This window comes from Rhinatrema bivittatum, chromosome 1, assembly GCF_901001135.1.
Source record: "Rhinatrema bivittatum chromosome 1, aRhiBiv1.1, whole genome shotgun sequence".
In the NCBI taxonomy this organism is placed as follows: domain Eukaryota; kingdom Metazoa; phylum Chordata; class Amphibia; order Gymnophiona; family Rhinatrematidae; genus Rhinatrema; species Rhinatrema bivittatum.
Genome location: NC_042615.1, coordinates 9,199,361 through 9,215,102, shown reverse-complemented (window position 1 = coordinate 9,215,102; position 15,742 = coordinate 9,199,361). Strand labels below are relative to the sequence as shown.

At 42.9% G+C, this 15,742-nt stretch overlaps 1 protein-coding gene across 1 annotated transcript in view; it reads left to right on the top strand.

Annotated features, from left to right (window-relative positions):
• Positions 1-15,742, top strand: part of LOC115079396 — a 126,234-nt gene that overhangs the window by 40,178 nt on the left and 70,314 nt on the right. The window contains exons 3-5 of the mRNA XM_029583337.1: positions 1,224-1,309; positions 4,732-4,809; positions 6,706-6,792. Coding sequence (XP_029439197.1) covers positions 1,224-1,309; positions 4,732-4,809; positions 6,706-6,792 — 251 coding nt within the window. The remainder of the gene's footprint in view (positions 1-1,223; positions 1,310-4,731; positions 4,810-6,705; positions 6,793-15,742) is intronic.

The following is a 15,742-nucleotide window of genomic DNA, read 5'->3' as shown; positions in this document are numbered from 1 at the left end:
AGAGTAGGATTAAATGGACAATTTTCTTAGTGGAAGGGAGTGGGCAGTGGAGTGCCTCAGGGATCTGTATTGGGACACTTAGTTTTCAATATATTTATAAATGATCTGGAAAGAAATACGACGAGTGAGATAATCAAATTTGCAGATGATACAAAATTGTTCAGAGTAGTTAAATCACAAGCAGATTGTGATAAATTGCAGGAAGACTTTGTGAGACTGAAAATTGGGCATCAAAATGGCAGATGAAATTTAATGTGGATAAGTGCAAGGTGATGCATATAGGGAAAAATAACCCATGCTATAGTTACACAATGTTAGGTTCCATATTAGGTGCTACAACTCAAGAAAGAGATCTAGGCGTCATAGTGGATAACACATTGAAATCGTCGGTTCAGTGTGCTGCGGCAGTCAAAAAAGTAAACAGAATGTTGGGAATTATTAGAAAGGGAATGGTGAATAAAACGGAAAATGTCATAATGCCTCTGTATCGCTCCATGATGAGACCGCACCTTGAATACTGTATGCAATTCTGGTCACCGCATCTCAAAAAAGATATAATTGAGATGGAGAAGGTACAGAAAAGGGCTACCAAAATGATAAGGGGAATGGAACAGCTTCCCTATGAGGAAAAACTAAAGAGGTTAGGACTTTTCAGCTTGGAGAAGAGAGGGCTGAGGGGGGATATGATAGAGGTGTTTAAAATCATGAGAGGTCTAGAACGGGTAGATGTGAATCGGTTTTTTACTCTTTCAGATAATAGAACGATTAGGGGGCACTCCATGAAGTTAGCATATGGCACATTTAAAACTAATCAGAGAAAGTTCTTTTTCACTCAATGCACAATTAAACTCTGGAATTTGTTGCCGGAAGATGTGGTTAGTGCAGTTAGTATAGCTGTGTTTATAAAAAAATTGGATAAGTTCTTGGAGGAGAAGTCCATTACCTGCTATTAATTAAGTTGACTTAGATAATAACCACCGCTATTAGAAGCAATGGTAACATGGAATAGACTTAGTTTTTGGGTACTTGCCAGGTTCTTATGGCCTGGATTGGCCACTGTTGGAAACAGGATACTGGGCTTATTGGACCCTTGGTCTGACCCAGTATGGCACGTTCTTATGTTCTATTTTCTTCAAAGCTCCTCAAACCACTATTAATGTTTCTCCAAATTCAAAATGGAAACTGTGCTATTTATTCCATTTTCTGTATGTTTATTTATGAAGAAACAAATGATAGTACTACAGTGGAGGAATACAATCCGAGAGATGGTGAAGACCTGGAGTCCAGATGGAGAGCCTGGCAGCATCAGGTAAGGGATTCTTCCACGGTAAACAACATATCCAAAAAAGATGAGGATAAGGAGGGAGAGGAGACTATGTTAAGAATGAGCAGGATGTGTAGGAGTAGAGGAGAGGAGGGACATTCACAGCACTGTCTCCTGGGGTACAGAGGAGAATTAGGAGAAGCTGTCAGCTGAGGAACGGGCCAGCTGCAGGAGGCAGTGGCACTGCTACAGGCTGAAATGAGGCAGCAGGTGTGGCAGGGTGTCTGGACATGTGTTGAGGTGTCCATAGCTATGGCGAAGAGCTCCAAACCACCCTGTAGGTCCTGTATCTAGCAATCAGTACTAGGGATGGCTTGGATCGAGGTCAAGTCCTCATAGTTCATAGCCTCAGCAAACTGTTATATCTGACCCTTGGGCTGAGTTGGATTGGCACTACCTGCAGGAAGAAGCTCTGCAGGTTCGCGCCATCAGCAAATGGATGCAGCTGAAGCAGAGACCAGTCAGGAGCTTCATCTTTACCAGCCCACTTTCCCCTCAGGTTGAGCCTTTGGGTGCCGGAGCTGGCAGGACTTAAGCGAGGGTGTCTGCAAATGATTGGAGACATGGTCCAAGGCCAGACTAGGGTCATAGGTAGGCAGCGATCAGAAATATCCAGAGTCCAGGCAAGGGTCAAGGCATGCAGTAATCAGGCACATCCAGAGTCCAGGCAAGGGTCAAAGCAGGCAGTAATCAGGTACATCCAGAGTCCAGGCAAGGGTCAAAGCATGCTGTGATCAGGCACATCCAGAGTACAGGCAAGGGTCAAGGCATGCAGTAATCAGGCACATCCAGAGTCCAGGCAAGGGTCAAAGCATGCTGTGATCAGGCACATCCAGAGTCCAGCAAAGGGTCAAAGCATGCAGTAATCAGGCACATCCAGAGTCCGCCGCCATCTTTAAAGATGGCGCCGGCCATTCAGTGCTCCTACTATGTGACAGGGGCCGGCCAATGGCACGGATACCCTGTCACATGGTAAGGGCAAAGGGCCATCGGCGCCATCTTTACGAATGGTAGCCGACGGCCCGAGAACAGGAGATCGCTCCCGGGACCACCACTAGACCACCAGGTAATTTTTAAATGTTTTGAGGGGATCGGGAGGGTGGGAGAAGCTAATGGGTCATCTTTAAAGGGTTGGGTGGGTTTTTTTTAATTGGGCCATCGGCGCCATTTTTGAGTGGCAGTCAAAATGGCACCGATGGCCCAAGAGCAGGAGATCGGTCCCCGTGCCCCCACTGGACCACCAGGTACTCGTAAAAGGTTTTGGGGGGAGGGGTTCGGGGGGGTGGGGGAAGGTAAGGGGTCAATTTTAAAGGGTCGGGCCTCACTAAAAAAAAATTAACGATGTGAATCGGAACTGATTCCTATTCACATCTCCAGCGATCAGATTTTTTCCCCCTCCAGCCGAACCCGATCATTAAGACGATCGGGCACACGATTCACATCTCTAGTAATCAGGCACATCCAGAGTCCAGGCAAAGGTCAAGGCATGCAGTAATCAGGCACATCCAGAGTCCAGGCAAGGGTCAAGACATGCAGTAATCAGGCACATCCAGAGTCCAGGCAAGGGTCAAAGCATGCAGTAATCAGGCACATCCAGAGTCCAGGCAAGGGTCAAGGCATGCAGTAATCAGGCACATCCAGAGTCCAAGCAAGGGTCAAAGAAGGCTGTGATCAGGCGCATCCAGAGTCCAGGCAAGGGTCAAGGCATGCAGTAATCAGGCATATCCAGAGTCCAGGCAAAAGTCAAAGCAGGCTGTGATCAGGCGCATCCAGAGTCCAGGCAAGGGTCAAGGCATGCAGTAATCAGGCACATCAAGAGTCCAGGCAAGGGTCAAAGCATGCTGTGATCAGGCACATCCAGAGTCCAGGCAAGGGTCAAGGCATGCAGTAATCAGGCACATCTAGAGTCCAGGCAAGGGTCAAAGCATGCTCTGATCAGGCACATCCAGAGTCCAGGCAAGGGTCAAAGCAGGCTGTGATCAGGCACATCCAGAGTCCAGGCAAGGGTCAAGGCATGCAGTAATCAGGCACATCCAGAGTCCAGGCAAGGGTCAAAGCATGCTGTGATCAGGCACATCCAGAGTCCAGGCAAGGGTCAAGGCATGCAGTAATCAGGCACATCCAGAGTCCAGGCAAGGGTCAAGGCATGCAGTAATCAGGCATATCCAGAGTCCAGGCAAGGGTCAAGGCATGCAGTAATCAGGCACAACCAGAGTCCAGGCAAGGGTCAAAGAAGGCTGTGATCAGGCACATCCAGAGTCCAGGCAAGGTTCAAAGCATGCTGTGATCAGGCACATCCAGAGTCCAGGCAAGGGTCAAGGCATGCTGTGATCAGGCACATCCAGAGTCCAGGCAAGGGTCAAGGCATGCAGTAATCAGGCACATCCAGAGTCCAGGCAAGGGTCAAAGCATGCTGTGATCAGGCACATCCAGAGTCCAGGCAAGGGTAAAAGCAGGCTGTGATCAGGCACATCCAGAGTCCAGGCAAGGGTCAAGGCATGCAGTAATCAGGCACATCCAGAGTCCAGGCAAGAGTCAAAGCATGCTGTGATCAGGCACATCCAGAGTCCAGGCAAGAGTCAAAGCATGCTGTGATCAGGCACATCCAGAGTCCAGGCAAGGGTCAAGGCATGCTGTGATCAGGCACATCCAGAGTCCAGGCAAGGGTCAAGGCATGCAGTAATCAGGTACATCCAGAGTCCAGGCAAGGGTCAAAGCATGCTGTGATCAGGCACATCCAGAGTCCAGGCAAGGGTAAAAGCAGGCTGTGATCAGGCACATCCAGAGTCCAGGCAAGGGTCAAGGCATGCAGTAATCAGGCACATCCAGAGTCCAGGCAAGAGTCAAAGCATGCTGTGATCAGGCTCATCCAGAGTCCAGGCAAGAGTCAAAGCATGCTGTGATCAGGCACATCCAGAGTCCAGGCAAGGGTCAAGGCATGCAGTAATCAGGCACATCCAGAGTCCAGGCAAGGGTCAAAGCAGGCTGTGATTAGGCACATCCAGAGTCCAGGCAAGGGTAAAAGCATGCTGTGATCAGGCTCATCCAGAGTCCAGGCAAGGGTCAAGGCATGCAGTAATCAGGCACATCCAGAGTCCAGGCAAGGGTCAAGGCATGCAGTAATCAGGCACATCCAGAGTCCAGGCAAGGGTCAAAGCAGGCTGTGATTAGGCACATCCAGAGTCCAGGCAAGTGTCGAAACCAGGTGTCCATCTGAGGCAGTGGCGGAGGAACAGATAGGGCTGAAGCAGGCTGGGCAGACAATCCAGGAAGAGACTGAGCAGACAGCTGGAACAGGCTGGGTAGTAACATGCACTACACAAGGTAGCTGGATCTCATTTGTAAGATTGGTTCTTCTGGGTGCAAGCGCCTCAGGGTGATAACTACAAGCTTCTGCTTCCTTACAGGCTGATGAAGGTCGTGGACTCATTGAACCCTGGAAAAAGAATATTTCTCTGGGGCAAAGACTCAATATATTAGAAACAGTAAGTAATACTTTCTTTTGCATAGCACAGAATACATTATACTACACAGGCTGCCAAACAATTAAGTTAAAGACAGAGAGAGGAAATGATGACTTACATTCATTACAATTTTATTTATATATTTGAAAGATTTGTATTTGCACAAATCCAACATTCAAAGAGGGGAATAATAAAGAGGCACATAAAACTGAAAAAGAATTTTAAAAAATCCTGTATGAAATGAGTAAGAAACCTGTGAGATGGAGGGAAATCCCTGGTTCATAGAAAAAAAACCATGAGCCACTGACAGCAAGGAAGCCTCCTGGTAGAGTAAAATGTAACAGGAAATATCGAACTCTGATTAGATCATAGAAGACCCTGTATATCGAGGTAAAACTGAATATAATTCCCAAAAGATGAAGCATTCATAAACACTGGACTCTGATTTTTAAAATACCCAATTCGGAGACACCATTTACTATTAGGGGCGGATTTTCAGAGCCCTGCTCGCGTAAATCCGCCCAAAACCGGGCGGATTTACGCGAGCAGGGCCCTGCGCGCCGGGAAGCCTATTTTACATAGGCCTCCCGGCGCGCGCAGAGCCCCGGGACTCGCGTAAGTCCCGGGGTTCTCGGAGGGGGGCGTGTCGGGGGGGCGGGGCCCGGTCGTCGCGGCGTTCCGGGGGCATGTCGGCAGCGTTTTGGGGGCGGGTACGGGGGCGTGGCTACGGCCCGGGGGCGTGGCCGCGCCCTCCGTACCCGCCCCCAGGTCGCGGCCCGGCGCGCAGCAGGCCCGCTGGCGCGCGGGGATTTACGTCTCCCTCCGGGAGGCGTAAATCCCCCGACAAAGGTAAGGGGGGGGTGTAGACAGGGCCGGGTGGGTGGGTTAGGTAGGGGAAGGGAGGGTAAGGTGAGGGGAGGGCAAAGGAAAGTTCCCTCCGAGGCCGCTCCGATTTCGGAGCGGCCTTGGAGGGAACGGGGGGAGGCAGCGCGGCTCGGCGCGCGCAGGCTATACAAAATCGATAGCCTTGCGCGCGCCGATCCAGGATTTTAGTGGATACGCGCGGCTCCGCGCGTATCTACTAAAATCCAGCGTACTTTTGCTTGAGTCTGATGCGCAAGCAAAAGTAGGCTGATCGCGCTTCTTTTAAAATCTACCCCAAACTGTGATTATCTGAGGTTATTTAGAGATGCATAAGGGACCTGCCATGCTAAGCATGCGGATTACATAAAAAACAAACAGAAATAAAGCTTCCAGCAAGCAGGGCAGAGCGATGCAGGTAACCCATCTGCTACCACTCTCCCAAGACTTCAAACATGGATTTTTTTTTTGTCTTAGTATTATATTTATTATGATTTTATTTGTTTTTAAAGTTTGTTTCCAAGCTGTTTTATAATATGATTATATTGCGATAGCTGTTCATTTTTATGTTACTTTATTATATATGTTTACTTGTAAAACGCTTTGATCTCCTTTTTTTGGAACAGCGCTATTTAAACGTTTTTAAAATAAAAATAACTTATGGGTCATGTTGAAGAGGGACATTTTCAAAGCTCCTTAACTGGCTGAATAGATGACCGAAAGTTATGGGTAAACCATAGGCAGGGGTTCCCATTGTGCACTCTTTCCAGTGCCTTAAACAGAGGTACTTCCAGGGATCGTTTTAGCTCAGAGGGGCAAAAGCAGGTGAACATTTGGTTGGCTGCTGAAGAAATAGGTTAAAGTACATGCATACTTTGTGAAATGACTTTTCTAAAGGAATTACCCAGATAATTTTATTTGAAAAATTAGTTCCAAAGTATGCATATAAAAGTCCTCATACAACTTGCTCTAGGCAGGCTACTTGACATTGTCCCCTAAGAACAGAAGAAGGTAATGGGCTCGGCCTGTGAGTAACTTCCAATGTCTTGCTTTTAGCACGTGCAGTTCCTAGAAATGAGAGTTTCCAGCACAAGACAAATGGTGGGTGCACCAGGATCAGAGTCCGAAGGAGAGGAAGCCAAGGTACAGTCTTCTGCTAAATTTTAGCTCGTCTTTAGGCTAGTATTTAAGTCTGCAGATCACTTATAACCCCCATCCACTGACCCTGACCAGCCTGATAAAATGTAAATTGAAATTCCTAAGTATCAAAAATAGATATGTCTGGCATTTATGTGATGAAAGAAACTTCTCACCTACACCCCTGAGCCGGTTTTTAAGTCTATGAACTACTATAAATCGGTATCACTTAGAGTTTGCTAATAAGCCTGGAATAAGGATTAAGCAAAATCTGCTGCTCATGGCAGTAAAGGGTGCCATGGGTGCCAAAGAGCAACATGGAAGTGTTCTCAAGAGATGCATAAAGATAGTGGGACATTTTCACGGAAGTGTAAAGGGTAGGCACAGCTGCATGAGAGGCAAGAAGCAGTGGGGCACCTGTGTAGCACCTGAGTGAGGATGTAAGCACCAGGTGAAATTCTACCTACCCAATGCCACAGAAGTTATTGAAGCAATGGACAGGTGACATAGGTGTGGACAGCCCCCAGGGCATCATGATTCACTATACATAACAGAGCTGATATGAGTTCTGAAGCCCTTCAAGGATGCCGTGGAGGATCTCAGTTCTTCAAGAGCCACCACGAGTGAGGCAATGCCCATAGTCAACATCCTGCAGAATAAGTTCAAGAGCCACCACGTGTGAGGCGATGCCCTTAGACAACATCCTGCAGAATAAGTTCAAGAGCCACCACGTGTGAGGCGATGCCCTTAGACAACATCCTGCAGAATAAGTTCAAGAGCCACCACGTGTGAGGCGATGCCCATAGTCAACATCCTGCAGAATAAGTTCAAGAGCCACCATGAGTGAGGCGATGCCCATAGTCAACATCCTGCAGAATAAGTTCAAGAGCCACCACGTGTGAGGCGATGCCCATAGTCAACATCCTGCAGAATAAGTTCAAGAGCCACCACGTGTGAGGCGATGCCCATAGTCAACATCCTGCAGAATAAGTTCAAGAGCCACCACGTGTGAGGCGATGCCCATAGTCAACATCCTGCAGAATAAGTTCAAGAGCCACCACGTGTGAGGCGATGCCCTTAGACAACATCCTGCAGAATAAGTTCAAGAGCCACCACGAGTGAGGCGATGCCCATAGTCAACATCCTGCAGAATAAGTTCAAGAGCCACCATGAGTGAGGCAATGCCCATAGTCAACATCCTGCAGAATAAGTTCAAGAGCCACCACGTGTGAGGTGATGCCCATAGTCAACATCCTGCAGAATAGGTTGGAGATTTCCAGCAGGAACAGGGATTGAGAGGAGAGATGTTGGTTTCCAAGGGCTCCGTGCAGCAGCAGGTGCAAGATAGGCTGAAGCCCCTCACACAGAAGGATACTTGTATGCTAGCCATGCCATGTGACTCATGGGTGAAAAGGAGTATCACACACACCCCCCCCCCCCTAGTATAAGTGTAGTCTTCAGAGGATGAAGACGCATTGCACTGGATGTAGGAATGGGAGAGTGGGCTTCCCACACAGAAGTGTTAGCCAGAGTAACACCCTGTTAGCTACCACGTCCTCCCCCCAGATTAAGTGCCCCCTCCTCTCCAGCCTCTGTGACTATAACAGAACTTTCTCTCTTGAAACAAGTCAGTTACAGAAATTGCAGCTGATGAAGTTACAATCCCCAGCAAAGGAAAGGATAAGATAAATATCAGCCGCACACCATTTGGCAAACCCCATAAAGGGCAACTCAATAGATCCATTGGAATATTGGGAATATTTTTCTGCAGATGCATTTGTTTCTGGCTTCTTCTCTCTCAAGTTAAGCTGAGATGGGTGGGGGCTGCTCTTGCAGTGATGGAAAAGCAGAGTTGCAGTCATTGCTGTAGGGCTTGTGGCTGCAGGAGAGCCACATCAACAGCAGGGCATCTTTGTTTGGCCTTTGTCATTCCTGGGGAGGTTCGCAAGAAGTGTTCTTCAGCCATGACTAGCAGATCTGATATGCCCCTGGCCCTGAGGGGTTCTCCGGGGCCAATTCATTGCCTGAAGGGACCCAGGAAAAGACATTTTTGGCAGAAGTGGCAGCAATTTTAGGCCATGTTCCTACAGTGGTATCTCTCCTAGACAGCAATGGAGGACTCCAAAATAGAAGCTTAAGGTCCCCCAGTCCTGGTGGCTGCCCCAGGTCCTTTTTAACTGATTAATACAAAAGAGGCGGCAAGAACTGTTCTGTCAGAAGAGGAAAACTGAAGAAATTCTTAGAACAATTTTTCAGTTACACAAAAATTGTATTTTATCAAAAAATAAATTTCTTTAAAAATCTATTTTTTTTAGTCATCAATATTAATAAAAATTCGACGTCTGTTAATCCTATCAAAACCACATCTAAACCTATGAGAATGACACTTATACCATTGAAATGCAACAGACCTTTGATATACAACAAACAAAACAAAACACAAAGACCAACACACAAAGAAACATAAAAATTAAGACAAAGGCCGGTATGGCGAAAGCACACTGGGGCACTCCAGACCTAAAAAGAAACAGAGCAATGCGATGTAAACCCAGTCCTAAAAATAGTTCTTGATGAAAGTAAGAACGTCCAGAAACCAATTCCTTCAAGGTCTGATAGCTTCCATAGGTAACAATCACACCACATAGCTGTACATTATTGGTGTTCTCACTGAATAAGACTTAAAGTGTCCAAGGATGACAAAATTTGATGTCCAAAGTTATCAACTCAACATAAGGGTGCCTATAAACCTATGTAGTACGACATGAAATTGAAAAACATTAAATAGATTGGTAGGAACAAATGATAAACCTTTACTCAAGACTGCCATTGGTTTTGAGTGAGGGTTTTAGAAGAAAGATTTATCACTGATGTGGAACTGCCATCTGTGATCTGGTCCTGGGTCTGTATCAATCCAGTCTGGATCTTAGTAGAGACCTGCCCCCTATGTTCTCTGCTGCTCCCATCCCCTGGCGAGTGGGTACATTGGAAAGGCCTCCAATGTGAACCATCATAATGTACATCATTACTGTTAGATTCTTCCCCTGATGAGTCATCAGAGGATCCCTGGAATGTCTCCTTCTTATGATGAGGGTATTGTTTCTGAGTGCCCATCCAATGAAGTTAGCGTGTGGCACATTTAAAACGAATCGGAGAAAATTCTTTTTCACTCACGCACAATTAAATTCTGGAATTTGTTGCCAAGGGATGTGGTTAGTGCAGTTAGTGTAGCTGGGTTTAAAAAAGGTTTGGATAAGTCCTTGGAGAAGTCCATTAACTGCTATTAATCAAGTTGACTTAGAAAATAACCACTGCTATTACTAGCATCAGTAGCTTGGGATAGACTTAGTTTTTGGGTACTAGCCAGGTTCTTGTAGCCTGGATTGGCCACTGTTGGAAACAGGATGTTGGGCTTGATGGATCCTTGGTCTGACCCAGTATGGAAATTTCATATGTTCTTATATTCAATGGTAAACATTACCTCTCTTATGTCTTAGTCATTTTTTTATGTCTTAGTCATTACCTCTCTTATGTCTTAGTCATTTTCTTATGTCTTAGTCATTACCTCACTTATGTCTTAGTCATTTTCATCTCTGATGAACTTACTGTACTTGAATTTATGAAGTTCATTAGAGAAATCGTCCATATGGGTTTTTTAATCTATTTCAAACTTATTCACAGCTTCTGGAGTAAGATTTCTTTTCACAGAAAGAAGTTCTGTATCTAATTCTGTTTGTATTTGTTCTGACATACTACATGCCTTTTAGATGATCAATAACATTAAATCAAGGGCACATTTATTAACAATCTTATTCCAGTCTTGAATAAACTCTGAATCTTCAGCAAAACCCCTGAATCTTCAGTATATAACGCCTGTCTATCTTTGCAGACATTTTTCTACGTGATTTCATCACCCAATTGCCCTCTTATATTAGGTATTCGGGACACATTATTTCTATTCTGGAACCTACTTATGGTGACTATTGATGTGGCTTCCCTTTATACTAATATTCTCCAAGACAAGGCCATCAAGATCACCCGGCTCTTTTTAGAAAAGAGGACTGAATCGGGTCAGGTTCCTACTCAATTTTTTGTTGATCTTATTATCATTGCAATGAAGAAGAATTTCTTCAGTTTCAATCAAGCCTTTTTCCGGCAGATCAAAGGGATAGCAATGGGGGCCTTAATGGCTCCGGATATAGCCAATCTATATCTAGAGGTGTTTGAAGATCAGGTTTTATCCATCTGCTCTTTCAAGGACAACATTTTATTGTGGAAAAGATATATTGATTACATTTGATTACTATGGTTTGGTTCACGAGGCAGTTGACAGACCTTTCTAGATTGGTTGAATTTACAAGATTTTAATTTATATTTTTCTGCCGACATCAGTGATTCTGAAGTTCATTTTTTAGATATCTCTATTCGATATGAGGAGTACGGTTTTCAGTTTTCTATCTTTAGGAAACCCATTGACAGGAACTCTTTTCTACACTATTCTAATTGTCATTCCAGAAAACTGAGACAGAATCTTCCAGTGGGCCAATTTCTTAGGTTTAGGAAATTATGTTCCACTACGGAAGAATTTAAACAGAAGGCTGTAGAGATGTATCATTGTTTTAGGGCCAGGGACTATCCATCCAAGATTTTAAGAAGATCTTGGTAGGTGGGCTAATAGAGATCTTCTACTTCAATCTGTTGAGAAACCAGTTTCTTCTAGATTGGGCTGCATATTAACTTTTTCTCTGGAAACTCGGTGGGTACCATGCAGTATTCATGCTGACTGGAATATTCTACACTTATACTCTTTTTTTTTAATGAGCATTGTATATTTGCATTAACACGGGCCCATAACCTTAGGGACAGCTTAATGCGTTCTGCTTATATACATCCTTCTTATACCACTACGGCCTCCCCCAGGGGTCATTTCCTCTGTGGTCATTGCAATGTGTGTTCTTTTTCTTTGCAGGGAACACTTTTGCCATTGCAATCACTGGCCATTCCATTTATTGTCTGCAACATCATGTGAGTTGATGAGGGTAATCTAGCTGATATGCTGTCCTTGTGATCTCATATATACTGGCAAAACCCGGCGATCTTTAGAGATAAGGATTCAAGGCCACCTAAGGTATATTAAACATCGTAGACCTGAAGCCCATTCGGTCTCCCATTGGCAACAGTTGAATCATCAACTGGAGGATTTGAGATTTGTGGTTCTTGGAACAAAGACTGTCCCAATATAGGAGGGGTGGGCAGTGATCCTGATGAATAGTTATTACAGAAAGAACAGTCCTATATCTAATATATCTAATATAGGAAGGGGGGGGGGATCCAGATGAATAGTTATTACAGAAAGAACAGTCCTATATCTAATATATCTAATATAGGAGGGGGTGATCCTGATGAATAGTTATTACAGAAAGAACAGTCCTATATCTAATATATCTAATATAGGAGGGGGTGATCCTGATGAATAGTTATTACAGAAAGAACAGTCCTATATCTAATATATCTAATATAGGAGGGGGTGATCCTAATGAATAGTTATTACAGAAAGAACAGTCCTATATCTAATATATCTAATATAGGATATATTAGATATAGGACTGTTCTTTCTGTAATAACTATTCATTAGGATCACCCCCTCCTATATTAGATATATTAGATATAGGACTGTTCTTTCTGTAATAACTATTCATCAGGATCACCCCCTCCTATATTAGATATATTAGATATAGGACTGTTCTTTCTGTAATAACTATTCATCAGGATCACCCCCTCCTATATTAGATATATTAGATATAGGACTGTTCTTTCTGTAATAACTATTCATCTGGATCCCCCCCCCCCTTCCTATATTAGATATACCTGATGAATAGTTATTACAGAAAGACCAGTCCTATATCTAATATATCTAATATAGGTGTGGGGGGGGGGGTGATCCTGATGAATAGTTATTACATAAAGAACAGCCCTATATCTAATATATCTAATATAGGAGGGGGTGATCCTGATGAATAGTTATTACAGAAAGAACAGTCCTATATCTAATATATCTAATATAGGCGGGGGGGCGTGATCCTGATAAATAGTTATTACAGAAAGAACAGCCCTATATCTAATATATCTAATATAGGAGGGGGTGATCCTGATGAATAGTTATTACAGAAAGAACAGTCCTATATCTAATATATCTAATATAGGAGGGGGTGATCCTGATGAATAGTTATTACAGAAAGAACAGTCCTATATCTAATATATCTAATATAGGGGGGGGGGGTGATCCTGATGAATAGTTATTACAGAAAGAACAGTCCTATATCTAATATATCTAATATAGGAGGGGGTGACCTGATGAATAGTTATTACAGAAAGAACAGTCCTATATCTAATATAGGAGGGGGTGATCCTGATGAATAGTTATTACAGAAAGAACAGTCCTATATCTAATATAGGGGGGGGGGGTGATCCTGATGAATAGTTATTACAGAAAGAACAGTCCTATATCTAATATATCTAATATAGGAGGGGGTGACCTGATGAATAGGTATTACAGAAAGACCAGTCCTATATCTAATATATCTAATATAGGTGTGGGGGGGGGGGGTGATCCTGATGAATAGTTATTACAGAAAGAACAGCCCTATATCTAATATATCTAATATAGGAGGAGGTGATCCTGATGAATAGTTATTACAGAAAGAACAGCCCTAAATCTAATATATCTAATATAGGAGGGGGTGATCCTGATGAATAGTTATTACTGAAAGAACAGTCCTATATCTAATATATCTAATATAGGAGGGGGTGATCCTGATGAATAGTTATTACAGAAAGAACAGTCCTATATCTAATATATCTAATATAGGAGGGGAGTGATCCTGATGAATAGTTATTACAGAAAGAACAGTCCTATATCTAATATATCTAATATAGGAGGGGGTGATCCTGATGAATAGTTATTACAGAAAGAACAGTCCTATATCTAATATATCTAATATAGGGGGGGGGGGGGGTGTGATCCTGATGAATAGTTATTACAGAAAGAACAGTCCTATATCTAATATATCTAATATAGGAGGGGGTGACCTGATGAATAGTTATTACAGAAAGAACAGTCCTATATCTAATATAGGAGGGGGTGATCCTGATGAATAGTTATTATAGAAAGAACAGTCCTATATCTAATATATCTAATATAGGGGGGGTGATCCTGATGAATAGTTATTACAGAAAGAACAGTCCTATATCTTATATATCTAATATAGGAGGGGGTGATCCTGATGAATAGTTATTACAGAAAGAACAGTTCTATATCTAATATATCTAATATAGGAGGGGGTGACTTGATGAATAGTTATTACAGAAAGAACAGTCCTATATCTAATATATCTAATATAGGAAGGGGGGGGGGGGGTGATCCTGATGAATAGTTATTACAGAAAGAACAGTCCTATATCTAATATATCTAATATAGGGGGGGGGGGTGACTTGATGAATAGTTATTACAGAAAGAACAGTCCTATATCTAATAAATCTAATATAGGAGGGGGTGACCTGATGAATAGTTATTACAGTAAGAACAGTCCTATATCTAATATATCTAATATAGGAGGGGGTGATCCTGATGAATAGTTATTACAGAAAGACCAGTCCTATATCTAATATATCTAATATAGGAAGGGGGGGGATCAGATGAATAGTTATTACAGAAAGAACAGTCCTATATCTAATATATCTAATATAGGAGGGGGTGACCAGATGAATAGTTATTACAGAAAGAACAGTCCTATATCTAATAAATCTAATATAGGAGGGGTGACCTGATGAATAGTTATTACAGTAAGAACAGTCCTATATCTAATATATCTAATATAGGAGGGGGTGATCCTGATGAATTGTTATTACAGAAAGACCAGTCCTATATCTAATATATCTAATATAGGAAGGGGGGGGGGGATCCAGATGAATAGTTATTACAGAAAGAACAGTCCTATATCTAATATATCTAATATAGGAGGGGGTGACCAGATGAATAGTTATTACAGAAAGAACAGTCCTATATCTAATATATCTAATATAGGAGGGGGTGACCTGATGAATAGTTATTACAGAAAGAGCAGTCCTCTATCTAATATATCTAATATAGGAGGGGATGATCCTGATGAATAGTTATTACAGAAAGAACAGTCCTATATAAAATATATCTAATATAGGAGGGGGTGACCTGATGAATTATTATTACAGAAAGAACAGTCCTATGTCTAATATAGGATGGGGAGGTGGTGAGCCTGATGAATAGTTATTACAGAAAGAACAGTCCTGTATCTAATATATCTAATATAGGAGGGGGTGACCTGACGAATAGTTATTACAGAAAGAACAGTCCTATATCTAATATATCTAATATAGGAGGGGGTGATCCTGATGAATAGTTATTACAGAAAGAACAGTCCTGTATCTAATATATCTAATATAGGAGGGGAGTGATCCTGATGAATAGTTATTACAGAAAGAACAGTCCTGTATCTAATATATCTAATATAGGAGGGGGTGACCTGATGAATAGTTATTACAGAAAGAACAGTCCTGTATCTAATATATCTAATAGAGGAGGGGGTGACCTGATGAATAGTTATTAAAGAAAGAACAGTGCTGTATCTAATGTATCTAATATAGGAGGGGTGATCTGATGAATAGTTATTACAGAAAGAGAAGTGCTATATCTAATATATCTAATATAGGAGTCGTGTGTGTGGTCCTGATGAATAGTTATTACAGAAAGAACAGTCCTATATCTAATATATCTAATATAGGAGGGGGTGACCTGATGAATAGTTATTACAGAAAGAACAGTCCTGTATCTAATATATCTAATATAGGAGTCGTGTGTGTGGTCCTGATGAATAGTTATTACAGAAAGAATAGTTCTATATCTAATATATCTAATATAGGTGTC